The sequence below is a fragment of the Penicillium crustosum genome, assembly GCF_028827405.1.
Source record: "Penicillium crustosum strain IBT 35664 chromosome Unknown utg000003l_segment0_segment0, whole genome shotgun sequence".
NCBI classification, from domain to species: Eukaryota; Fungi; Ascomycota; class Eurotiomycetes; order Eurotiales; family Aspergillaceae; genus Penicillium; species Penicillium crustosum.
Window position 1 is genome coordinate 4757830 of NW_026623124.1, and position 24791 is coordinate 4782620.

General features: G+C 48.5%; 8 protein-coding genes across 8 annotated transcripts; 5 read left to right on the forward strand and 3 right to left on the reverse strand.

Annotated features, from left to right (window-relative positions):
- Window positions 1-226: 226 nt before the first annotated feature.
- On the forward strand, window positions 227-1692 carry nap1 (histone chaperone NAP1; the record flags this gene model as incomplete). The annotated part of the gene is made up of 6 exons (XM_056876624.1): window positions 227-273; window positions 339-418; window positions 480-565; window positions 643-1189; window positions 1249-1589; window positions 1642-1692. The coding sequence occupies 6 exons, from the start codon at window positions 227-229 to the stop codon at window positions 1690-1692; spliced, it is 1152 nt and encodes a 383-aa protein (XP_056728812.1).
- A 786-nt stretch (window positions 1693-2478) lies between these two features.
- On the forward strand, window positions 2479-7496 carry N7487_008895 (type V myosin; the record flags this gene model as incomplete). The annotated part of the gene is made up of 6 exons (XM_056876625.1): window positions 2479-2613; window positions 2704-2836; window positions 2893-3082; window positions 3142-6994; window positions 7047-7120; window positions 7178-7496. 6 exons carry the CDS (start codon window positions 2479-2481, stop codon window positions 7494-7496), a joined length of 4704 nt encoding a protein of 1567 aa, XP_056728813.1.
- A 965-nt stretch (window positions 7497-8461) lies between these two features.
- N7487_008896 (non-canonical purine NTP pyrophosphatase) lies at window positions 8462-9300 on the forward strand (the record flags this gene model as incomplete). The annotated part of the gene is made up of 6 exons (XM_056876626.1): window positions 8462-8632; window positions 8688-8761; window positions 8819-8963; window positions 9017-9053; window positions 9108-9172; window positions 9232-9300. 6 exons carry the CDS (start codon window positions 8462-8464, stop codon window positions 9298-9300), a joined length of 561 nt encoding a protein of 186 aa, XP_056728814.1.
- A 91-nt stretch (window positions 9301-9391) lies between these two features.
- Window positions 9392-10083, reverse strand: N7487_008897 (nucleoside triphosphates FAP7; the record flags this gene model as incomplete). Its single annotated transcript, XM_056876627.1, has 3 exons — window positions 9392-9593; window positions 9653-9801; window positions 9901-10083. The coding sequence occupies 3 exons, from the start codon at window positions 10081-10083 to the stop codon at window positions 9392-9394; spliced, it is 534 nt and encodes a 177-aa protein (XP_056728815.1).
- A 243-nt stretch (window positions 10084-10326) lies between these two features.
- On the reverse strand, window positions 10327-15003 carry N7487_008898 (Peptidase C78 ubiquitin fold modifier-specific peptidase 1/ 2; the record flags this gene model as incomplete). The annotated part of the gene is made up of 9 exons (XM_056876628.1): window positions 10327-10363; window positions 10412-10616; window positions 10671-10825; window positions 10876-10907; window positions 10960-11427; window positions 11478-12004; window positions 12374-13239; window positions 13302-14393; window positions 14453-15003. 9 exons carry the CDS (start codon window positions 15001-15003, stop codon window positions 10327-10329), a joined length of 3933 nt encoding a protein of 1310 aa, XP_056728816.1.
- A 2083-nt stretch (window positions 15004-17086) lies between these two features.
- Window positions 17087-18857, forward strand: N7487_008899 (aspartate kinase; the record flags this gene model as incomplete). The annotated part of the gene is made up of 4 exons (XM_056876629.1): window positions 17087-17214; window positions 17271-17351; window positions 17414-18663; window positions 18760-18857. The coding sequence occupies 4 exons, from the start codon at window positions 17087-17089 to the stop codon at window positions 18855-18857; spliced, it is 1557 nt and encodes a 518-aa protein (XP_056728817.1).
- A 2304-nt stretch (window positions 18858-21161) lies between these two features.
- On the forward strand, window positions 21162-23273 carry N7487_008900 (forkhead box transcription factor; the record flags this gene model as incomplete). Its single annotated transcript, XM_056876630.1, has 1 exon — window positions 21162-23273. The coding sequence occupies one exon, from the start codon at window positions 21162-21164 to the stop codon at window positions 23271-23273; it is 2112 nt and encodes a 703-aa protein (XP_056728818.1).
- Window positions 23274-23939: 666 nt separating this feature from the next.
- On the reverse strand, window positions 23940-24517 carry N7487_008901 (BUD31 family protein; the record flags this gene model as incomplete). The annotated part of the gene is made up of 3 exons (XM_056876631.1): window positions 23940-24083; window positions 24144-24274; window positions 24346-24517. The coding sequence occupies 3 exons, from the start codon at window positions 24515-24517 to the stop codon at window positions 23940-23942; spliced, it is 447 nt and encodes a 148-aa protein (XP_056728819.1).
- Window positions 24518-24791: the final 274 nt, after the last annotated feature.

The window sequence follows — 24791 nt, forward strand, 5'->3', positions numbered from 1 at the left end:
GAATCGGACAAATGAAAAGTGGTATTAAGAGGTATTGTTGGGAGAATTTGCAGCTTTTGCAGGCTCAACCAGAACCGTCCCGCCAAGCCCCTCGGCCACAGGGCGCTAAGGATCCCACCATCTTCCAGACTCTCTCCCCCCAAAACTAAACGGCGTATCAAATTCTTCCTCCTTTCTCTCTCCTCACCTCATTCTCTCCCCCGCCCCTTTTCACTACCCATTCATCATGTCTGAGCCCATCAGAAATAAGAAGGCGGACTTCCCGGTCGCACCGTAAGGATCCCCGTTTTATTTTTTTCATTATCAAAAGCAAAAAAAAATATACTGACTTGCAGAAGGACCCCGCAAAACACGCCGGCCAACAATGCTCCTATCTCGTCTCACGCTCAGCAGCCTGGTGTGTCCAGCATCGAGGAGGGTAAGTCGTCTTTTTCTTGTCTTCACCGACATCTCTTTGACCGTGGTTTCCTTTCTTCTAGAATCCCTTGACAAGGCCGCCGCTGCCTCGCTCTTCGCCCGCAACCCTGCTCTGGTCTCCATGATCCAGGGCAAGTTGGGTCAGCTTGTCGGTCGCTCATCAGGCTACATTGAATCTCTCCCCCCTCCGTCCGCCGCCGTGTCGCTGGTCTGAAGGGTATCCAGAAGGAGCACTCCAAGCTCGAGGCTCAGTTCCAAGAGGAGGTCTTGGAACTTGAGAAGAAGTACTTCGGCAAGTTCACGCCCCTGTACGAGCGTCGTTCTACTATCGTCAACGGCGGTGTTGAGCCGACCGAGGCCGAAGTTGAGGCCGGAAAGGAGGATGAGCTGAGTGATGAGGAGGAGGAGACCAAGGAGGAGCCTAAGAAGGAGGAGGGTGAGGCCGCGAACGGCATCCCCGAGTTCTGGCTTTCTGCCATGAAGAACCAGATCTCTCTTGCCGAGATGATTACCGAGCGCGATGAGGAGGCTCTTAAGCACCTCACCGACATTCGCATGGAGTACCTTGACCGACCCGGATTCCGCCTCATTTTCGAGTTCTCCGAGAACGAGTTCTTCACCAACAAAACTATTTCCAAGTCATACTTCTACAAGGATGAGAGTGGATACGGTGGCGATTTCATTTACGACCACGCCGATGGATCCAAGATTGACTGGAAGGAGGACAAAGACCTGACCCTCCGCCTGGAGAGCAAGAAGCAGCGCAACAAGAGTAAGTGCCCTTGATGGATTAGTATGCTACGTTGAAACTAACAATTTCCCCTCTTTTAGACACCAAGCAGACCCGCGTTGTTAAGATCAGTGTGCCTACCGAGTCCTTCTTCAACTTCTTCTCGCCCCCACAGCCACCCGCCGAGGATGACGACTCAGTCGCTAGCGACATCGAAGAGCGTCTGGAGCTTGATTACCAGCTCGGTGAGGATATCAAGGAGAAGCTCATTCCCCGTGCCATCGACTGGTTCACCGGTGAGGCTCTCCAGTTCGAGGAGCTTGGTGAGGATTTCGAAGGTGATGAGTTTGAGGATGAGGATGATGAGGATGAGGAGGACGAAGATGAAGACGAGGATCTCGGGTCGGACCGTGATGTGGATGAGGAGGACACAGATGAAGAGGTATGACATACAGCACTCACCGATTTAGATCGACCTACTAACTTCATCCCAGGATGGTACTTCCAAGCCCAAGAAGGAGGCCGCCGAGTGCAAGCAAAACTGAACGAAAAAAAGTTGCCGGTGGTGAATGCCCAACATGAGACTATTCGTACTCTCTGATATTTTGCTTTGCTTTCTGCCTTTTTTTTGTGCCCCCCCTGCGTCACCTCTCTTATCTTCTAATACTCAATCAATACTTGACATAATCGGTGTGTAATTTTCACGTCCAACTGTAAGGACTTACACTCATAGCTGAGACAATTGAAGTGTCTTATAATATGTGAGTTGTCTACGGCTAGGTATGTATACTTGGTATTCATACCAGAGACATACATGTCTACGGAGTACGGAGTAGATGTATGTACATTAAATCAGTTTCAGGTAAAACAAGACAAGAATTTTTTTTTTTTTAAAAAATAATCATAATCATAAAATAAATGATAAAATGAAATCAATACCCAAGTAAATACGAATACATGCAGTAAAATAATACAATGTCAATAGTAAACATAAGGTACACAATGCAGACCAAGTAGGATGGCGGTGACAGGTTGTGGGGTGTGGCGCCCCCCCAGTATATTCCCTAAGCTCCTTCAGGGGCTCTCGCTAAATGGCCAGCTGTTAGTCTCATTCAAGGGTTTTCTTTCCACCTTCATCTATTCCTTATCTTCAATCTTTTATTCTATTCTTTCGAAATATGAGATGAGGGGTTGAGAAGTCCCCCTTGTCTTTGGACCTGAATCGCATTTTCCCTTCGATACCCTACCTCCGAAAACGCCCATCATCCCCGGAGCTTCTGCAAATATCCCGATTTTATTGCATCAAAAACGATTAACGACCTACATTCCCCATGGCGCACATCTATGAGGTCGGCACACGGGCCTGGCAGCCCGACCCGACAGAAGGATGGTTGGCATCCGAGGTGAAGGAGAAGCTGGAGGATGGAGAGAAAGTGCAACTAATCTTCGAGTTGGAAAATGGAGAGGTAGGTGCCTTGGAACTTTGGAACTCTGGACGCGCAATCCTGTGTCTCTTAAGCTACTGAGGCCGACTGACACGGTTTTGATCCGGGCAGACAAAAACCGTGGAGACCACGCAGTCCGAGCTGCAGGTCGATAACAACCCTAAACTACCTCCGCTCATGAACCCTGCTATGCTTGAAGCAAGCGAGGATCTGACGAATTTGTCTCACTTGAACGAGCCCGCTGGTTTGTCTTGCCCCTACGTGTTTGGTGCCGCCCTCCCAGCTGACGATCCTATGAAGTCCTCCAGGCTATAAAACTCCGCTACGCCCAGAAGGAGATATATACCTACAGTGGTATCGTCTTGATTGCAACCAACCCATTTGCCAGAGTCGATTCGCTGTACGTGCCGCAGATGGTACAGGTTTATGCTGGGAAACAACGTGCCTCGCAGGCGCCTCACCTGTTCGCAATCGCAGAGGAAGCTTTTGCGTAAGAACCGTCCATATTTTGCAGATTTAGGGTTGGTTTCGCTTACACATTTAATACAGTGACATGCTTCGCGATGGAAAGAATCAGACGATTGTGGTCTCTGGTGAATCTGGAGCCGGTAAGACCGTGAGCGCCAAATATATCATGCGCTACTTTGCGACTCGCGAGTCTTCCGATCAACCCGGAAAATACACCACCAGCCGCGCAGAGGCAATCAGTGAAACTGAGGAGCAGATCCTAGCTACCAACCCGGTCATGGAAGCGTTCGGTAATGCCAAAACCACTCGTAATGACAACTCCTCCCGTTTCGGCAAATATATCGAGATCATGTTCGATGACCGAACGAATATTATCGGAGCTAAGATCAGGACGTATCTTCTTGAGCGGTCGCGACTTGTCTTCCAGCCTCTCAAAGAGCGCAATTACCACATCTTCTACCAGCTGGTAGCCGGTGCTTCCGACGCAGAGAAACAGGAGCTGGGTCTCTTGGCTGTTGAAGACTTTGAATATCTGAACCAGGGTGGTACTCCAGTGATCGACGGTGTCGACGACAAGGCCGAATTTGAGGCGACCAGGAAGTCACTGGCTGTGATTGGTGTGCCGAATGAAGATCAGACAGACATCTTCCGTGTTCTCGCCGCTTTGCTACACCTCGGTAATGTTAAGATCACAGCAACTCGCACGGATTCGTCAGTCTCGTCGACCGAGCCTGCACTTCTCCGCGCGTGTGAGATGCTAGGAATCGATGCTACTGAGTTCGCGAAATGGATCGTGAAGAAGCAACTTATCACGCGGGGCGAGAAAATCACCTCCAACCTAACACAGCAACAGGCTTTGGTTGTCCGAGACTCCGTCGCCAAGTTTATTTATTCAAGTCTCTTTGATTGGCTAGTGGACAAGATCAACCGCCGCCTCGCTACCGATGAAGTGCTCGAGCAGTTCAAATGCTTCATTGGTGTTCTTGACATCTACGGATTTGAGCATTTCGCCAAGAACTCTTTCGAACAATTCTGCATCAATTATGCCAACGAGAAGTTGCAACAAGAATTCAACCAGCATGTGTTCAAGCTTGAGCAGGAAGAATATGTCCGAGAAGAGATTGACTGGACGTTCATCGACTTTTCGGATAACCAACCTTGTATCGATCTTATCGAAGCTAAGCTCGGCGTTCTGGCCCTTTTGGATGAGGAATCTCGACTTCCTATGGGCTCGGATGAACAGTTTGTCACCAAGCTTCACCATCACTTTGCGGCGGACAAGCAGAAGTTCTACAAGAAACCCCGCTTTGGGAAATCTGCATTCACCGTCTGTCACTATGCAGTCGATGTCACTTATGAATCTGATGGATTTATCGAAAAGAACCGTGACACTGTGCCCGATGAGCATTTGGAAGTGTTGCGCAATTCCTCCAATCCTTTCATCAAGGAGATTCTAGAGACTGCTGCGGCCGTTCGTGAGAAGGACTCTGCTGCTATGTCATCCAAGCCAGTTGCAGCTGCTCCAGGGCGTCGGATTGGTGTTGCAGTCAACCGGAAACCCACGCTTGGAGGAATCTTCAAGTCCTCGCTGATTGAATTGATGAACACCATCAACGGCACAGAAGTTCACTACATCCGTTGCATCAAACCCAACGAGGCAAAAGAGGCATGGAAATTCGAAGGTCCCATGGTTCTCAGTCAGCTGAGAGCTTGTGGTGTCCTGGAAACTGTCCGAATCAGTACCGCTGGCTACCCAACCCGATGGACTTATGAAGAATTTGCCGTTCGATACTACATGCTGTGCCATTCCTCACAATGGACCTCAGAGATTCGGGATATGTGCCATGCAATCCTCCGAAAAGCTCTGGGAGATGAAAAGCAAGACAAGTATCAACTGGGTCTTACTAAGATCTTCTTCCGAGCTGGTATGCTTGCATTCCTGGAGAATCTCCGAACGTCTAGGTTGAATGAGTGTGCCATCATGATCCAGAAGAACTTGCGTGCTAAGTATTACCGCCGCCGCTACCTCGATGCTCGTGACTCGATTCTCACCACTCAGGCCTTCATTCGGGGCTTCTTGGCACGCCAGCATGCCCATGAGATTCGTCGGACCAAGGCTGCTACTACGATCCAGCGGGTCTGGCGTGGCCAGAAGGAGAAGAAACGTTACACTCAAATCCGCAAAAACTTCATCCTGTTCGAGTCTGTTGCCAAGGGATTCCTGTGCCGACGCAACATCATGGACTCTATCAATGGAAATGCGGCCAAGGTCATTCAACGTGCTTTCCGCTCCTGGCGTCAACTCCGGGCCTGGAGACAGTATCGCCGCCAGGTCATCACTATCCAAAATCTTTGGAGAGGAAAAGAGGCAAGAAATTCCTATAAGCGACTTCGTGAGGATGCCCGTGATCTCAAACAGATTTCCTACAAGCTGGAGAATAAGGTGGTTGAATTGACGCAGTACCTCCAAACTCTCAAGCTTGAGAATAAAACCTTGCTCTCACAGCTGGACAACTACGATGCCCAATTGAAGTCATGGAGAACCCGACACAATGCCTTGGAGGCCCGCACGAAGGAACTCCAGGTTGAAGCGAACCAGGCCGGTATTACCGCAGCCCGGTTAGAGGCGATTGAAGAGGAGATGACCAAGCTGCAGCAAAGCCACACTGAAGCACAGGCTACCATCAAGCGCCTCCAAGAAGAGGAGAAAATATCCCGTGAGGCTCTTCAAACTGCCAACGAGGAGTTAGAGCGTTTCAAGCTTGTGGGCGTCGAATATGAGAAAGACAAGACTGGTCTCCGGCAGCGGATCTCCGATCTCGAGGAACAGCTCGAGATTGCCAAGAGATCTGTACCTTTGAACGGTGTGAACGGTGACGGTCTAACCAACGGTGGCGCAGTCCAGGCCCCTACACCGGGCTTGATCAACTTGGTGTCCTCAAAGAAACCTAAGCCCAAGAGACGCAGTGCCGGTGCTGAAAGGATCGAGACGGATCGCTTCAGTGGTGCGTACAACCCTCGGCCTGTTTCGATGGCGGTCACCCCTGCATCTATGGCTGCCCGTCAAAATGCGGCTATCTCTCCCGGTATAGAGTCGGTCGAGGTGGAGCTCGAGAACTTGCTTTCTGAAGAGGAGGAGTTGAACGAGGAGGTCGCTATGGGTCTTATCCGGAACTTGAAGATTCCGCTCCCAACCTCGACACCGCCACCGACTGAAAAGGAGGTCCTGTTCCCAGCGTACTTGATTAACCTTGTTACGTCGGAGATGTGGAACAACGGATTTGTCAAGGAGTCAGAGCGATTCTTGGCCAACGTTATGCAGTCCATCCAGCAAGAGGTTATGCAGCATGACGGGGATGACGCGATCAACCCCGGTGCCTTCTGGTTATCTAACGTGCACGAGATGCTATCCTTTGTCTTCCTGGCCGAGGATTGGTATGAAGCACAAAAGACCGAGAACTATGAGTATGACCGCCTGTTGGAAATTGTCAAGCACGACCTTGAGAGCTTGGAATTCAACATCTATCACACTTGGATGAAGGTGTTGAAGAAGAAGTTGTACAAGATGATCGTTCCAGCCATTATCGAGTCTCAATCACTTCCCGGCTTTGTCACGAGTGAAACCAATCGCTTCCTTGGAAAGCTTCTGCCCTCCAACAATAACCCAGCCTACAGCATGGACAACCTCCTCAGTCTATTGAATGGTGTTTACAAGGCAATGAAGGCCTTCTACCTTGAGGACGCCATCGTTCTCCAGACCGTCACGGAGCTCTTGCGCCTAGTTGGCGTCACTGCTTTCAACGATCTCCTCATGCGACGCAACTTCCTGTCGTGGAAGCGTGGTCTGCAAATCAACTACAACATCACTCGTATTGAGGAGTGGTGCAAGAGTCATGATATGCCAGAGGGGACGTTGAAGCTCGAGCATTTGATGGTAAGGTTCCTTGTTTGATATTCATTCGGTCATTATACTAACACCTATACAGCAAGCGACCAAGCTTCTGCAACTGAAGAAGGCTACTCTGAATGATATTGAGATCATTCAAGATATTTGCTGGATGTAAGTGAACCCTGGAAATGTCTTCTCCCACGAGTTCACCTAACTAATCATGTGCAGGCTGTCTCCGAACCAAATCCAGAAACTTCTGAACCAGTACCTGGTGGCAGATTACGAACAGCCCATCAACGGCGAGATCATGAAGGCCGTCGCTTCTCGTGTCACAGAGAAGAGCGATGTGCTCCTCCTGGCTCCGGTAGACATGGAGGACAGCGGCCCGTACGAGATCGCTGAGCCGCGTGTTATCACTGCTTTGGAGACCTATACCCCATCCTGGCTCCAAACACCACGGTTGAAACGACTTGCTGAGATTGTGTCCGCGCAAGCGATGGCACAGCAAGAGAAGTTCGAGTGGGATCACAAGATGCTTGAGGAATAGATCTGTACTGTTGTATATTAGACTTTGGGAATTTCCTGTGAGCTACGGATTACGACTTGCCTGGATTATCCACGGCCTTTGCGATACAGTGATGCGCATGATTTTCATTTGTTTCAATTGCATATGACGTCCTGGCTTATAGACCAGAAGAGATTGCTAAGAGAGTTCCTGTAAATGAAATTTTTAACGTAAACGAGCAATCCAAGTTCAAATTCACTTGACCCCTATTCCGAACAGGTTCAGTATGAACAACCGACGACATTATCGCCTTCTTGAAGTCAATCTCAATCCGTATGCTACACATTTAATTTCAACTTCTCTCTTGACCTTTTCTTTTTAAAAAGAAAAAGCCTGGTTTAACATTATAGACGTATTATAGAGCATACTTTTATAAAGTATCAGTTAAATGCTCTTTTAAAGCAACACTTAAAGGCACTTGGAGAGTATACATATGGCAGGTAAGTCGATACAATTGCAGAGGCACAAAGACTACATAACTACATACTATACTTGCCCATGAAATGCCAGAGTATACTCATCCGGATCCCATGATAGAGTCCTGGTGTCCATTTCCTTCAACTTCCGAGCGACCAGCATTTCTATCTCCTCCCTTTCCTTCTCGTCAAATAGGCCCAATCTCTCTTCCCATGCTCCTTCGAGATCCTTAGTATGTCCAAAAAACCGCGGGTCAAACTTCTGCCAGTAAGTCTCATCCAAGGCAAAGCTATGCGTTGCTGCATACACCATCCAGAAATGAAGGAATCCATTTTCAAAATCCAGTTACAACGTAGGTTTCGAGGCTCTCAGAATGCGTTTTAAGTCGAACTGGTTTGGATGAATCCACTGCACCTGGGGCTGATATATGCGGTCAGCGGTAGCGCAGTGGGGTTCCCACACTCTTAATCTTCAATTTCACAACTCCAACCCATACCAAATACCAACCAGTACCTATCTGCACAGCCAAAATGACACTCACCAAGCTTAACTTCATCACCGGCAACAAAAACAAGCTCCTCGAGGTGCGGGCTATCCTCGGTAAGGTCATCGAAGTGGACAGCCAGGAGGTCGACATCCCCGAGATCCAGGGCACGGTCGAGGAAATCGCCAAAGAGAAGGCCAGACGTGCCGCCGAAGCGGTAATTCCTCCATAGACCTTTTATGCTCTAATTATACCTGCTTACGAAGGAATAGATTAATGGACCTGCCTTGACCGAGGACACTGCGCTGGAGTTCCATGCGCTTAAGGGTCTTCCCGGGCCATACATGTATGTTTTGCTACATTGAAGGCTTGCTTTGTGATAATAATACTAATGATTGTCAAGCAAATTCTTCATGCAGAGTCTGGGACACGAGGGCTTGAACAAGATGCTCGATGGCTTCGAGGACAGAACTGCCGACGCTGTGTGTACCTTCGCCTTCTGCAAAGGCCCTGGCGAAGAGCCCATTCTTTTCCAGGGGAGAACTGAGGTGAGGCAAATACTGCCATTTCAAATCTATATAAATCTAACTGTGATGTACAGGGTACTATTGTGCGACCCAGAGGCCCAGGACAGTTCGGTAAGTGAATATCCAACTGGTGTTTGCAGACAATCAAAATCTGATGTATAACAGGCTGGGACCCTATTTTCGAATATGATGGCAAGGAGACCTATGCCGAGATGGACAAGGATGAGAAGGTAAGAACGATCTTGTTTCCCGCGAAAAGAAAGTCATGTACTAAGAGTCCCGCGAACAGAACAAGATTTCGCACCGGTACAAGGCGCTGGTGAAGTTGCAGCAGTGGCTAGCCGAAGGCCAGCAGTAAATCGCCATGGGTATATAACGCAGCCTTGCAAAAGACCATAGAAGAATGAGAAACGAAGATCAAAGATTGTATATGGCCCCGACGAATTCCCTCAATCCGCATTCTCCGCGTGCGACTGCTTCCATGAGTCGACCCATTGTGCGATTCTCTGGCAGTTCGAGTCAACATCTGAATCCTGCTCGCTGTTCAATTCTACCACGATCTCTTCGTCGAATGCCTCCCGTGCTTCGTCTGATAGGACACCGAAGATTTCTGCGTCGACGTTCTCTTCTAGCTTCTTCTCGTGGTAGCCCCTTGAGATAATTATGTTAGTTTGACAGCGTGGATAGGTTTGCGAGGTTGATTGTCATACCGTGAGGAAAGGCGGTCATATAGAACATCTGTAGTGGGGCAGCGGAGGACAACGACGAGATCGATCCAGGACTTGGGGAAGAGGTCGCAGGCGTGCCAATCGATTAAGTAGCCGCCATTAGGAATTTCGTCTTCGAGGGCATCGAGGAGCTGTGTCGCGCATGGATTAGCATGTGAACTTTTGAGTCTTAAGCCATGGTAGAAAGAGTAGCATTTCAGGTAAAAAAACTTGCTGGGAAACATTCTTACCTTATCCTCATCGACCACCCAGGTCTTCAATTCCTCGTCATATTCATCGAAACATCCACGGTCCTTTGCGACCTGGTTAATGGACAGGTGCTTCAGGCCGATCTCTTGCGCGAGTTGTTCGCAGTGGACGGTCTTTCCCACGCCGGGAGTGCCGGTGATGATCACATTTGGAGAGGTGCGCATATTTTGTTATAAGGATCGAGATCTTAAAGTGGAATTGTAAATTGTAGATTGTAGATTGAAAATGGGTTCCCCAGATGAAATAATTCCATCGGACTAATTTTCGTCCCGGCTAATCTTATCGTGGAGGGGTAAATTACTGCATTGGGAATGTATAAAAGACATTTATAGTAACTTCGCTTTGGTTCTATTTTTTTACCTAATCATGATACAAAGACATATAATGTTGATCGAATTGGATTGATTTTATGTGGCTGCAGGTTTCGGGCTGGTTATACGTAGCCTAGTACTGATTAGCATTAGAATATTTGAAAATGAAACAATCACTCACTTGAGAAGCTCGAATATCTTATACTTTTGCAGATAAGGTGTTCCCCTGCGATATGCTTTGAGAAGTCGGGTGGGATCTGAAGGCTTGACAAACGCCCCGATTAGACGCTCCATTGCAGGCGAAGTCTTGAACATGGGATCGAATACTAGCAGATTTGCGCTGCCGTTGGTTCGTATTTCAAATCCGACAATTGTCATAGAATGACCTGTTTCAAGTTAGAGAGACATATACATGTGCTGAAAGACTTAGAAAACTGTACCTTGATGCTGGAAGTATATCGGAGGGAGATCGGTCTGGACGATCTTTGACTCGTCTTCTGGCGAGCACGCTGATCGGAAATAGTCGGCGACGTCGATGTAAAGTGCATCACAGGCCCGTAGATCGCTTCTCTCTGCCAGACTCCTGGCGTCACATCTGGAGAGCGGAATTAGCGGGGTTAAAACGAAGCAGGCCGGATAACTCACGGAATTCCTAAGCTCATGAAAAGTGCTTGTGCCTGGGTACTCGTTAGTATATAGAAGATAGTTGATGCCGACCAAATGACTTACTTCAGGCGTTCCAATAAACTTGCGGGTATCTTTGATACCACCTGTCTCGGCTCTCCCAGAACTATTGAACCCCATATCCCAGGCTGACTCAATCATATCCTGCAGCTCAAGGATCGTCGGCCCCTTATTTGGGAAGTGCTCATGACCAAAGCCACGAGTCTTTTTCAGCCAAGAGACCATCATTTGGATATTGCGATAGCCACAAAACCCGCCTTCCCGACGCATCTTACAGATATGGCGTACTTTGGGGCTACAGAAGAATGCCCGCTGGACGGATTTGTCCTGTTCGCACAGCCGGGAAATAATAGGAACCAGATTGTCGGTCTCGTTTTCTACTGTCTCGCGTCGTGTGAGTTTGCCATCTGATGTGATTTGCGTTTGCTTTGATGTGCTGCCGCCCTTTTCCAGCATTTTCTTCAGCCATGATGGCATTTTCTTCTCATGGGCATGAGGACCCAATTCCGAGCGCTGAAAATTGTTAGTACTCATTTCTAAATATTCAAATTCGGGACGAATACCCCTAGTCTCTTTGTGCCATCGGCATTGGTTGTCCTTGGGGGACTGTGAGGCCGTGGTGGCTTGGCAGTGTTGGCTCGCGAGGAGTCTCGTTGCATCCCACGCTTTCCTCCTTTGTGGGAATTGAGCATATCGAGGGGGTCTTCATCATCGAAGGATTCATCATAGCCATGACCATGTACGTCTGGAGTTGATCGTGCCGGTGTGGCCCCGGTATCATCCAGCGCCATGTCCTCTGCAACATGCAGATCTAGATGACTCGAGAGCTCGGCACTCTCTATTGTCTCACCACATCCATGTGGACAGTCGACATATTTTTCTGCGCCATCCTCGTCCACTGGCAGTGGAGCCGAGTTTTGACCTGCAAATTCCTGCGGGTTGTCCTGCAGGAAACCAGTTGCCCCGGTTTCTGGGTGGCAGTATTCGATGTGTTGGAACACAAAATTAGCATCGGAATCTGTGAAAGGGCAAAAAGGGCATGAGGCGGTGTTGTGCTCGGCCATTATGGAGTTTTCATTCAGTGCTGACGCTGTTGGGGAAATTGTTAGGTTGCTGTTTGGCAGACACCACCTGGGGGATGAGGAACAGAGAAATATATACAGAATGCAGAGGGAAAAAAAAGCAAAGCCAAGAGGAGCAAACACCAGTAGAGGCAGAGGTATAGATAAAGGATTAACTTGATGCCTAAACGAGCAGAACGGTGCCCGTTTCCCGAGACCCACCTACGGCAGAGTTTAGCGTCCAGTTCATACATACCATCTTATTATGTCCATACATTAATCAATCTAATTATTATATTATCCAAAAACATCATATCATCGTAAGTACGTGGGGTTTCTAGATTTCCCATCATCACCCTACTCTAGCTAGAGGTAGAGACGTGATGTACTCGGCTCACTAACATCCTCCGAAGTAAATGAGCAATGCAAGAAACCAACTGCCCTGGACTCATTTCTATCCAGCTCCGTAGCCAAAGACGGCCGCTGCTCATCACTCCCAATACTCGATCGAGCGTCACTCTCAACATCCGTCGTTATTGTGTTCGAAAACATGCCATGTGACAACACACTATCTGGAACTTCGCCCCATTGCACCGGTTTCAGCGCATGGTCAACCGCCGTAGTCATGGGATGACACGCAGCGCTTATTGCCGCACTACACTGACCAGCCAGCGGCATGTGCGATCTAAAACGACGCAAGCCCAGGAGTACAGCGGCGATGGGTAGCAAGCCACCAACGATTATCCCAAAGATTATGGCAACAGGTGAATAGCCACATGTAACGAGGACGTCTGGTGAGCTTCTTTGGGGCACTCCGTGCCGATCAAATGGGATCACCTGGACAAAGAAAAAGCTTTGGGATACGAGCCAGTGGAGAACCGTCGAGACTACTAGCAGCGGGACACTGTATCGGTATGGAAGGCTGAGGTAGTAGGTTGAACGCTGGGCACCGTGGGGCCAGGATACGCGGAGAGGCTTTTGCTCTATGGCGTAGTTGTCGTACTCGACAGCGCCGAGCATGCAGGTAAGCAGGCCGTTGTAGAAGAAGTAGGCTAGTGAGACGAGTATCTGAGGTACGTTGGCTAGGAAAATCATGGAAAATATCCCACTTGCGCTCCCGGGAATGCTAAGACCCGCCAGGGTAGTCCCTGTGCTTGCATCTCCCAGGCCAGAGTCCCATAGGTTTCTTGATTTTGAGGCTTTGTTGTAATTGAGAATTCCCAGGCGAAGAACGATGACGGATGGGATTAGCATGCACACGAATCTGAATGGAGTCAGTCAACTGCTCGCTGAGGTCATTACTGTCGTGATGGGGTAATATCATACAGGAGAATCGTATAAACCCAGCGTGAGATACTCGCAGCTTGAAGCCATCGTTTCCTTGGAGGTAAACGAAGCGGAGTCTCTTGTTTGGTTTCAAGAAGATCTAAATATTTGCGTTCACGGCCCTTGTATTTCTGCCATCCTTGTGATCTTTTCTTGATTAAAGACCCGGACAGCAGGCAGACTCCCTCGGTGACTGGGTCCGGTTTGGCGAGGAAAGACGCAATCGCGTCTCCGGTAGTGAGGAAAATATCCTTTCTGTTCTCGCGTGCCGCTAACAGCGCACATATGAGCTTGACTATATTGCAGACGATTACAACCAGACAGATCGGTGGGCTGAAGAATAATTGACAAGTTTCCTTAACTGGCAGAGTCATGCAGTGATCGATTGAATATGATCGCGGAGTCTGTTTACCGTAGACTCTCGGGTACGTGCACTCAGGTTCACCTTTGCGTACTGTCACACTACCCGGGAATGAACCGTTAACCCAGCCGGAAGGATCATCTAGCTCAGCTTGCAGCTCCTCCAAGGAAGGGTGTTGTTCGAGAATATCATCAAGATGGTTGTAGTCATCGGTTTCGGGAATACCGTAATGCCCGACATCTAACCATCCTCCACTCTCATAAATTCCGCCTGGGATAGGCACCGATAGACGTATAGTGGGACGCGACCACGTTAATGCGTGAACAGTCCAGTTATGGGTGTTTTCTTCGGCTATAATCTTGGTGCAGGGGTACTGTTCGTCACACAGCCAGCTGAATTGAGAATTACCACCCTCAAAGTTTTGATTGTTTCCAGTTCCTATCCAGGCCACGGACTCATTTTGAGGCATCGAGTCTTTGGTCACCAGAACAATCGTTCCATACCCGGATGCATAGTCTTGAGCAAAGGTATCAACACATTCTTGCTTGGAGAGAGTGTTAAAACTCCCATCACGGATTGCAGTATTGAAAGATGGCAACTCCATTCCGACATTTTCTGTGAAGCATTGCTCAAATTCCGTGGAGTTGCCATGTTCCTGGATAAGCTTATCCTGTGCTGCAACGACTGAATATTCCGTTGGCCCAATGGAGAAGTAGACGGCAGAATTATAACTAGCAGAAGTTCATATCAGCCAGAGTACCTTGAAATCTGGACATGTTACACCACAAACATCAAATGAATAGGCAATGAGGTGATCAGCAGCACCGATCCCAGAAGACGTCGCTTGCCTGTTTGGTAGCGAACAAGGTCTATGATATTCGGGACGCCGATTCGGACCCATGTCTTTTGACTATGAGCTTTATCCACCTGTTCCCGTGAAGGGGCTGCAAGGCACTGCATGCAGTAGTTGCTCGCTCCCAGAAGGGCGGTGCTGAGGATGTTGATCAGGAGGTGCAAGCCGGTGGTCCAATTCTTGGAAGTAGAGCACTTTCCCATATAGAGTGAAGCAAATGAGAAGATCTGCCCACTATTACCCGAATATGCCAGACCAGCAGCAATGACGGTGAGGATGATGTTTAAGGCGAGGACACCCCCAATGATCCATGAACAGATCACAACACCTTTTATCCATCGAACGGGATCGGGATCGGTCGTTATTTGTTGTACCTCCTTCTTGGGTTCTTTTGAATAATTCGGAAACCATGACCATGACCTAAAAACCGATAGTGGCTGTGACTTCCTTATTGTTTCGGCATCGGGCTGTTGCCTTTTGGGAAGCATTTTGGGGTCAAGCACTATCACACTGTCATTGAGACCGGGAAAGAGAACCCTCCCATGTCAATAGGGCGTGTCGATATCTTTGAATGTAAAATTTGGGGAAAGCAGGCAGGGGACTCTGACGTTGTTATGTTATAAGATGCCAAGCGGCAGCATCTTGGCAACGACAATCATCTTCCCGATATGGCAATATGAAAGGGCTGTGCTGTCACTATTTCCTGCCTAAGATCAGCGGGTACGGAGTAGAAGGGTCAAGTATCGTATTCTTCGTGGGGGCCAAAATAATGTAGGTGTTTCCAGTTGTATAACTCATCTATCAAAGGTGTTGGCGCTTCGTCAGGAAGACATAGGAAGACAATCAACGGTTATACATAGAAAGTCTCTTGCACAGAGTATGCTTTTCTTTACCCCTTCGTATACACCTAGAAAATACATCTAAAGGAACATCTAAAAAGACATGGCAAGGTCACATAAGCGGCCGACTATTCTTGTGCATAGTAAATTAGGAAGTTCTTCGAATAGTCGAGAAAGTCTAAAACTATGTAGCCAAACTATGTAGCCCAGTAGAAGCTATCACAACGTCTTTCTTCAAATGTGAGAACAACAACCGATATATCTGGCTAGTTTTCTAGGTGTTAGCCTTGAAGGCATTCTATCGAGACTCTTAACAAAAGTTTCTCCATTTACTAGTTCAATCAGCATTCCAAGCCACCTCCGCTTCCAAGCTGCCAATACTTCAAAAGTATAGCCCCCGGCAATCACTGGGTCTCAACCGACATCACGAGCTTGCCTCCATAGTAGCAGCCTTATGTGCTTCCCTGTATCCTAGTATTTAAAGTGTAGAAATCTCATTTGAACTTCGCTAATAGGCTGACCGAGAGCCCGAGTAAAACGCTCAACATCCCAAATTGATACACTCCTTGATAAATGAGTCGCTTCCACCGTCTGCCCACTAGTCTACCCATCCTCTTAGTGCATTGCAAATAGAGACTAATCATTTAGTCTAGTCCCCACCATTTAAAGCGGGTAGGGATCGGCCTGGCATATCGCGTGGTTTACCGAAAATAGTATTTTATACTTCGTAGAAACCTCTTTAGTCCCCTCGAGACACTCAGAGCAGCCCATATTTACTTGGATTATAGTTTGTTTTGTTTGTCAAATCTTGTGCGCAGTATTTGACCCTAGTTTGTTACAACCTGACGAGGAAAAGCTGTCGTTTGCGCCAAGTTAATCCCTATGATGTAGTCAGAAACGCGGAATACTCGTGAGTCTGATTCCTGAAAATGATTCCTGATCTCTGACTTAGGATTGCAATGAGGAGGCCTATTAAGAGCCAATGAAGCTGAACGCTGTATAGCATACACATATCTAACATCTTATACGCACACATATACGTGGTGAGATACGTAGAGGTAACTATAGGCAGGAGTATATGAAAACGAGTGCCGGAACATCAAAGTCCCAAAAACAAACTTAATCCGAGTCCTGCCCTGTGGAGCTCATCGTAACCAAGCCGCCTCTCATGAAGACGGGGGATGTCACGGAGGAGGACGAGTGTGGAGCGATTTCTAAGGGGAGGATAGAAGTAATATGTTCAAAAGGGATGCACGTATCATTTGAACCCTCGATCGTCGGCCTATGGCTCTCGTCCACCCCAACTACAGATTTAGAACCCCAAATTCTTGATGAGATGTTTTAATTGCGAGGTCAAAATCAAGGAACAGTCTAATTGTGCTATTGTAGGGGCCAGGTCTGTGATATTTTTTAGGATGCAATGCAGATGTATCCCATGTGGGCACCTATACCTTTTATACTCCGGGATAATATTTATCCCGATAAGGCCAATGAGGGGCATTTAATATGAAAATGGCGTGATTGGTGGGGCGCTCCGACATCGTTGGCCCCTGGCCAGAACAGGCAGGCGGTCTCCACTTGGATAACTCTATTGCCAATTGAGTCACAAAAAAAATATGCAGCCCAAAGCGGCCCCAATGGTCTCCGCTTTCGCCGGTTCCCCCTCCAAAACCACTTCTCACTCCCTTGCATTACATTGTACACTGTCTTTACTTCTTCTTGGCTTGACACTATGGCTACCACCATTCTTGATTCAAATTTGCCAGTGACCGCGCAGGCCCACAGCAATTGGGTCGTGCAGAAATTTGGCGGTACTAGTGTGGGCAAGTTTGCGCGGAATATCATTGAGCAGGTGGTCGAGTATGACGCATTTCTTCGATTTTGTTTCAACTGAATGGAGGCTAACAATCTCACAGACCGAGCCTTTTGAATAACAGAGTCGCCGTCGTATGCTCTGCGAGAAGCAGTTCTACAAAAGCCGAAGGCACAACGAACAGGTGAGTCATCGTGATAGTCTTCATGTCACAATTGCGATACTGATATAATTTGTTCGGAACAGGCTATTGCGGGCAGCACGGGACGCTGAAAACCCCCGTTCACGGCAATATCTGACATTGGTGGAGGCTGTTCGTCTGGAGCATGTCCAAGTCGCCCAGGAAGAATTGCAGTCGGCAGAAATAAGAGACCAACTGATTGCGGACATCACTGGAGAATGCGAACGAGTACTCAAGTTCCTTGAGGCCGCTCAGACTCTGGGAGAGATCAGTGCGCGCTGTGTGGACAAGGTTATGAGCACCGGTGAGAAGCTGAGCTGTCTGCTCATGGCCGCTCTACTACAAGACCGCGGGGTGGATTCGCAGTACGTGGATCTTGCAGAAATCATTGATTTCCCCATCGGTCCCCACGGCTTGGACCAAGACTTTTATAATACCCTGGCGGCAGCTTTCGGCAGCAAAGTCGAGGCGTGCGGGCATCGAGTACCTGTCATGACTGGGTACTTTGGTACCATCCCTGGTGGTCTGCTCGATCAGATTGGCCGTGGATATACTGACCTCTGTGCCGCCCTTGTCGCGGTCGGAACCCACGCGCAGGAGCTGCAGGTGTGGAAGGAGGTGGATGGTATCTTTACCGCGGACCCGCGTAAAGTGCCAACGGCTCATCTTCTCCCGACCATCACCCCGGCCGAAGCCGCTGAATTGACTTTCTATGGATCCGAAGTCATTCATCCGTTCACCATGGAGCAAGTCATCCGCGCAAAGATCCCTATTCGCATTAAGAACGTCATGAACCCAAAGAACGAAGGCACTATTATCTTCCCTGACTCTGTGGCCGAATTGGAGAGAACCACGCCAGGACATGATCCACGTCTGTTCCGGACCCGCAGCCCTAGTCTTGCGAATACACCGAAGCGCCCGACGGCAGTCACCATCAAGCATAATATCCTGGTGATCAACGTGCATTCTAACAAGCGGTCACTCTCCCATGGTTTCTTTGCGGGCATTTTCTCCGTATTGGACAAGTGGCGCCTATCCATTGATCTGATCTCGACCAGCGAGGTCCACGTGTCCTTGGCGCTGCATTCCGAGATGCCCCTTTTGAATGGAAACGGACGGGATGAGTATCAGGTCATTGATGATGATCTCCAGGGAGCATTGAACGACCTGGCGAAGTACGGAACTGTCGACATCATCCCTGAGATGGCCATTCTCAGCCTGGTGGGCAAGCAGATGAAGAATATGATTGGGGTCGCAGGGCGTATGTTCACTACTCTCGGGGAGAACAGCGTGAATATCGAGATGATCTCGCAAGGTGAGTAAATAATTGCTGATCCCCACTCCCCCACCCCCTCGCTCTACCTTTTGTACCCTTGACTGGGGCTAACTGAATCTTTCTTCCCCCTCGCAGGTGCAAGTGAAATCAATATCTCCTGCGTCATTGAAGAACGAGACGCCGACCGTGCCCTGAATATCATCCATACGAGCATGTTCACCTTCTTGGACTAAACGTCCCACATTTGCATCGAGCAAAAAGTCATTGTTGTTTAAGATATCCCTTGGGTTTTATTGATAGAAAAAAGTTATGCATCCAACAGAAGTCGAAGACCCCCTTAAAGACAGGGGGGCGCGACTTTTGTTGGGAAAACCAAAAGCATAGACTTTCGTTTTTTGTGTGATGCATGGGCTTGGCGTTTTCTCCTTCCATTTTTTTTTTTTGGTTTAGAATAGAAGTCATGAAGCGTTTGTTTCATGAGGGATGGTTTACTCTAGGTGCTCTGGGATATTAATTACATCTACCTGGTATACATCAGATTCTTCTGCCTTTACTTAATTTCTTTCCATTATAGTGCGCATCCCTGGGTGTGTTTTTTTTTTTTGCACCCTGAATGGAATGGGGTACACTCCGTATCTCTCTTCGATTTGATGGTGAAAGGACCCATCGATGACTGCAGCTTGATCACTATTATGCCAAGCTGGGCCTTTTAAAATGACTAATTGCTGGGTCCTGAGGTCGCTTGGCATGCTACCATTTATCAATCGATATCAATCGATCATAAGGCACCAATTCAATCTGGCAACCTTGATTGTCACTGTCAGATTAGCATTGCCACTAGATTTAGCAACTAATTAATGTCTGACTCTAGCTTTGCTTGAAAACGAAGGCCATTGCATCGCTAAATTCTCCGATTGCTTGGGAATGGCCGAGTGTTACCGTCTTGACCAAAAGTTTTACTTACTGCGACTCTAACCGGACTGGTAAAAACGACAAGAAAAGAAAGCTTCGGGAGAGGGCATATGGTACGTTCGCCCAGGTACGGAGTAAGTGCATAAAGTCTGTAACATGAGGTTTCTGATGCACAAGCAAGGGTATGGGGAAAGACAAGACACTAGGGATCTCCCCTAGATTCGAACAATAGATTCCCAATTCTAGTTGCAATTCCATTACTCCGTACTCTGCACTCCATAGTCTCTTATGCGTAGTTCTGATTATTAGGTTACGGAACCTGCAGACTAGAGTGCAGCACATGCGTTGTACGATGTAGGCCTGGAAGATTGATTGGTCCTCGATGCACCCGAGAGCAATTGGCCACTAGTCAAGGGTGTTGAGGAGATCCTCCATGACAGCGAAGAAACAAGGGGTGAAAAAAGCAGCGTCCGTTTCAGAGTTACATCGACACGTCCACATACCGGGATAGCCGGGCCAATTGGGGTGCCAATGGTAGGATTTAAGAATAGTCAATATCTGGTGTCTCGGGTCTAGATTGATTGAGTCGTGTCATACTTGCAGAGTTGTATATTGTACGATAATATTATTCCAGATACCATCTGTTTCATATGGTAACCCAAGACCTAAAGATAGAATATGTGTATTTCAATATACATATACTCGGTAGTCAATATAGTCAATAGTAAAAGGCAATAATGTCGACCTGACATACTCCGTTCATCCTCGGTGGATCAGATCGACGCTAGAAAATGTGAGCAAGGGAGGGGACCCCCTTTGGTACCCAAATCTGAATTGATAATACCAATAATACAACCCGATATGCCCCACCTTCTCATAGTAAAACGCGCGACGCGTCTATAAAATGACCATACGTGACAGGTATTATCACACTATCTCACTCCATCGATCTCCCTCTCTCTCTCTCCTCCCCCGCCTTTCTTCTGTTCTGAGAAAAAAAAAGAATTGAACATTTCTAGAATTCTATAATAATGATTTAGTATCTTCCAAGGGCACGGAAGTGAAAAGGAGAAAAAAATCCCTAAGGGCCTGATATCTATCTCCCTTTGTCCCCCCAGAGCCCCATTCCCGTCCTTCCCAAGGAAACCCGGTTTACTCTACCAAGAGTCTTGCTCTCTACTTCTTCCTGTACTCTCTCTCTGTATTCTTCTCTTCTTTATCCTCTCTATCCTCTATCCTCAGCTCCCAGCAGTCCATACCATTTTCGGTTATTTTTTTCCATTCCCAAATCCGAAATCTCATCCACATTCATCTGTTATCTCTGCGGCCTGATTCGCGCTTCAGCTGGGAAGTGTGACGCCTTAGCGCCTTGTCGCCCAACTTGTCTAAGCCTGCATGACGGCCTGAGGTTGTTGGCTTTCCCTCTCGATCTACGGAGTACCATTGGCCCAATCGGAATTCTCTGCAAAATCTCATCACACCCAGACACGGCTCGCTCGTTGTCGCAAACTCGGCCGGAGGCCTTGTTTTCAACAGTCGCGCTCTTCCCTCCAAGTCTGTTTACGCGTCATATGGTCCCTCGAGTGACTGGTGATATTGCGACTTGGTGTCCTATCCTTTAGGTTATGGGATCGACGCGTTCTACGGGCGCACACTACTCTTCAGTGCTAGCCCCATCAGCCCACGAGATCATCAGATCGCAGCCCCGTCTACAACCTTCACCGCTACCACTCCAGCCCATTCAGAACTCGTCTTCCCATCCGTCTTCGGGCCCGCACAGGCCATCGCCAACAAAAGGTCTTCGCCCTCAGGGCTCCCATTCGCGCCACGGAAAACTCGGTTTCGTCCCGATATCTGCTCCCACTCCTCCCATGTTTACCACCGACTCCCCAGCCAAGAAACCGCCGTTCCCCATCTACTCTACAACCTCCATGCCCCATTCTGCTCTTTTCACCACATTCTCCAGCGTTAATCCCGAATCATCAAAAGAAAATAACCTTCCCGAAGAGCCATCCAATGACAGTTTCGCGGACTTCCCAGAGCCATCTTATGAATCGAAACTTCCAATGAAGCGCACACTCATGGAGGCCGCGCCGCTCAAGGAGCGATCTAATAAGAAACAAAGGCGGGATGACGCGTCAGTTGCTTATCTACCTGAACCGCATGACATGCCGCCGGTGGAGGATGATGGCACCAAGCCTCCGTATAGTTATGCTACCTTGATCGGGATGTCCATTTTGCGCGCCAACAACCGGCGCTTGACGCTAGCGCAAATTTACAAGTGGATCTCGGATACCTTCTCATACTACAAGAACAGCGACCCAGGTTGGCAAAATAGTATCCGACACAATCTCAGTCTCAACAAGGCATTCATTAAGCAAGAGCGACCCAAGGATGATCCTGGCAAGGGTAACTATTGGGCCATTGAGCCTGGCATGGAGGCGCAATTCCTCAAAGACAAACAAGTCCGCCGCGCCACTATGTCCAGCCTTCCTCTTCCTGCTGCGCCTCAGAGAGATCTGATTCCTCAGTCGCAAACTGCAAGTACCACGACCTGGATGGTACCGCCGCAGCCCGCTTATCACGCACCATCTCATCACGCGCCTGCCCCCAGGCCGGCCCCAAATGACTTGTCTTCGGATGCTACGCTGCCTGCGTCTGACCCTGCTCTTCAAGATGATGCGGGCGAAGTTGTTCCTGTCCCTGCGCCCCGCGCAGCGCCTCGTTCCTCGCCACCGCAAACTATCCGGTCATCTCCTCCCATCGCTCCTCCCCGATTCGCCCGCCAGGGTACCCCTCCAACTCCCACTCAATCTGGCCCTACCCCTGTGCCTCGCCCGCGCAAGCGCAAATCGATTACTATGAATGATAGTGGTTATTTCTCGTCCTTGGAGTCATCGGCTCTTAGACCTAATAAGGCTGGGCACATCTTGACATCTGATTTGGATATCGAGCCTCCTCGCATCAAGCGTGGCCGTGCCGAAGAAGAGATCGCCCGCATGCGTAGCTCATCTCACGATGTCAGTCCTGGACAGCCAGCGCCTCGCAAAAACCCAAACCCACCTATCGGCTCTTCGCCTCTCCGCAGCCAATATGTGAGCATGCAGCCGCCTCCGTTGACGCCTATCATCAAGTTTAAGAAGCCTGCCCGGCCGCCACCATCTGTGTCTCCCAATACCAACTTGAGAAACCACCGCCGAAAGATCCAGCAAATGGTCAACTCGCCCATTAAGCATTTAGGTCTTTCTGAAGATGCTCTTCCTTGGAGCCCGGCTTTCAATCTCCAGGACGAAACATATACCCCTAATGATCATTTCCACACCTCCTTTGATGTTTTCGCGGATTCGGGATCAGCACAGGTGTCCTATGGATCTCCTGAGAAGCGCTCAGTCAAACGCCCGCGCAACGACAGTGGCAACACTGTACTTTCGGACATCACTTCGGTGAACATAAATAGCCGACTGGGTATGCCCTCGATGTCCCGTTCTAAGTCCTCAATCTTCCCGGAGTCACCGTCTAAGCTCCCAGACACGAACCGATTTGGAGATGCTGGCCAGGAAGATTTCTTCTCATTCCATCTTTTCGATGAGGGCAATGACAGCCCGGGTGAAGTCGATGGTATTGATCTCTTGCAAGGCTTCCAAAAAATTGGAGGCATGAGCAAGGATGACACCCTGAAGCCCAGGGCACTTCATCGACCACAAATGGGCCACCGCACCAATACGACGTTGTTTTAAGATGACCTCAGTTCATGATTTGTTTTTTTGTTTGTAGGTTGGGATCTCTGGGAGACCCACCTTGTTTGATTTGATTATTCTCCCTACTACCCCCCTATTATCCTCCTGCTTTTGTCGCCCCGCCACCTTTGTTTCTTGAGTTTTGGATTGTATCCTGGAGTTGGTTCTCGGCGATGTTTCCAAGGTCTTGTGGGCGGTGTTTTTCTTTGGGGAGTTTTTGGGCTGCGCTGATGGAGCCGGTTCTGACATTTCCTCCACCGAGCCCGGGATGGCCTGGTTACGATATTAATGACGATGCTAAGATGTACATGCAAGCGATGGTTTTTATGATTTGGATATTGGGTTGGGGCTATCTTTATGGGAAAACTACCGGGACACACATTGATGGCGTTACTTCGATATAATGTATGTAGTTAGCAATTGAAAGTCATTATTTGTCTGCTTATCAAACTGTTCCATGAGCCATTCAAGCTTTGAAGGGTATCTGATTGACCCGATGAATGGATCCGATAGAGTAAAAAAGAAAAAGAAAAAGAAAACGTAAACAGACATGCATAATACCGAAACGCCCTATCCAATGGATGCGTGTGGTTAATCCACCAATACCTCCCGGGGTCCCCAGTCAAATGGGAACCCTCCAGTCACCGACCACACTCGGTCTTTCTTTTAGTCGCTGCTTCCACAGCCGTTGCAGCCACAGCTGACACACTGAATTGTCTGGTCCTCCTTGAGCTGCGCCTTGGGCACTCGGCAGATACATGTGGAGTTGAAGTTCGTTTCTTTCGTTTGGACACAGCGCAGGCAACACAACTAAACAAATCAGTTAGTTTCAAGTCCTAAATCAAAAAGTGTTCCCAAGGACAAACTAACCTTCTCATAGCCCTGCTTCTTCCACTTGGCAATCAAGTTGGCATCAGCATACTTGTTCTTGAGCAGGAAATCATATAGTTCCTTTGAGATCGCTTCTTTCTCGTAGTAAAGTTCATAGATGTATCGTGAGCCTGTTAAATAAGAGGGGGCAAAAGTCAGTAAAACCGTATTTCTCAATGCCGCGGAGAGGAGCAACTCATACGTTGATGACTGATCTGGAATATAGGCCAGAGAACTTCATATTTCTTCTTTCCTTCATGCGATGCATTCTCTGCATCCTTCATCTTGTTGCTGAATTCCAGCAGGGTATCTTCAAGGTCGTCGAAGCCAGCGGGAGGCGGTTTGCGATTGCGGGAAGTGCGGATCGGAGGCATGGTGGATGATATGTTACAGCTGATGATAATGAGATAGATGTAATGCGATATTCTAAAGCGAGATCGTGTTCAACCTGACACTGTTTCGACAAGGTATATTCTCTTCGATGTTAAAATGAGAAAAACGAAGGAACGCAAGTTGCTATCGATAGGGAAAACTGCGCGTCATTTTTGTGTCGCTGTTCACCGCCTTTGATTTTGAATTGCGGACATCTCATCCTCCCCAGCTACCGTCGATTGCTTTGCTGTTATCTCATTCTCCGTAATCCCATTT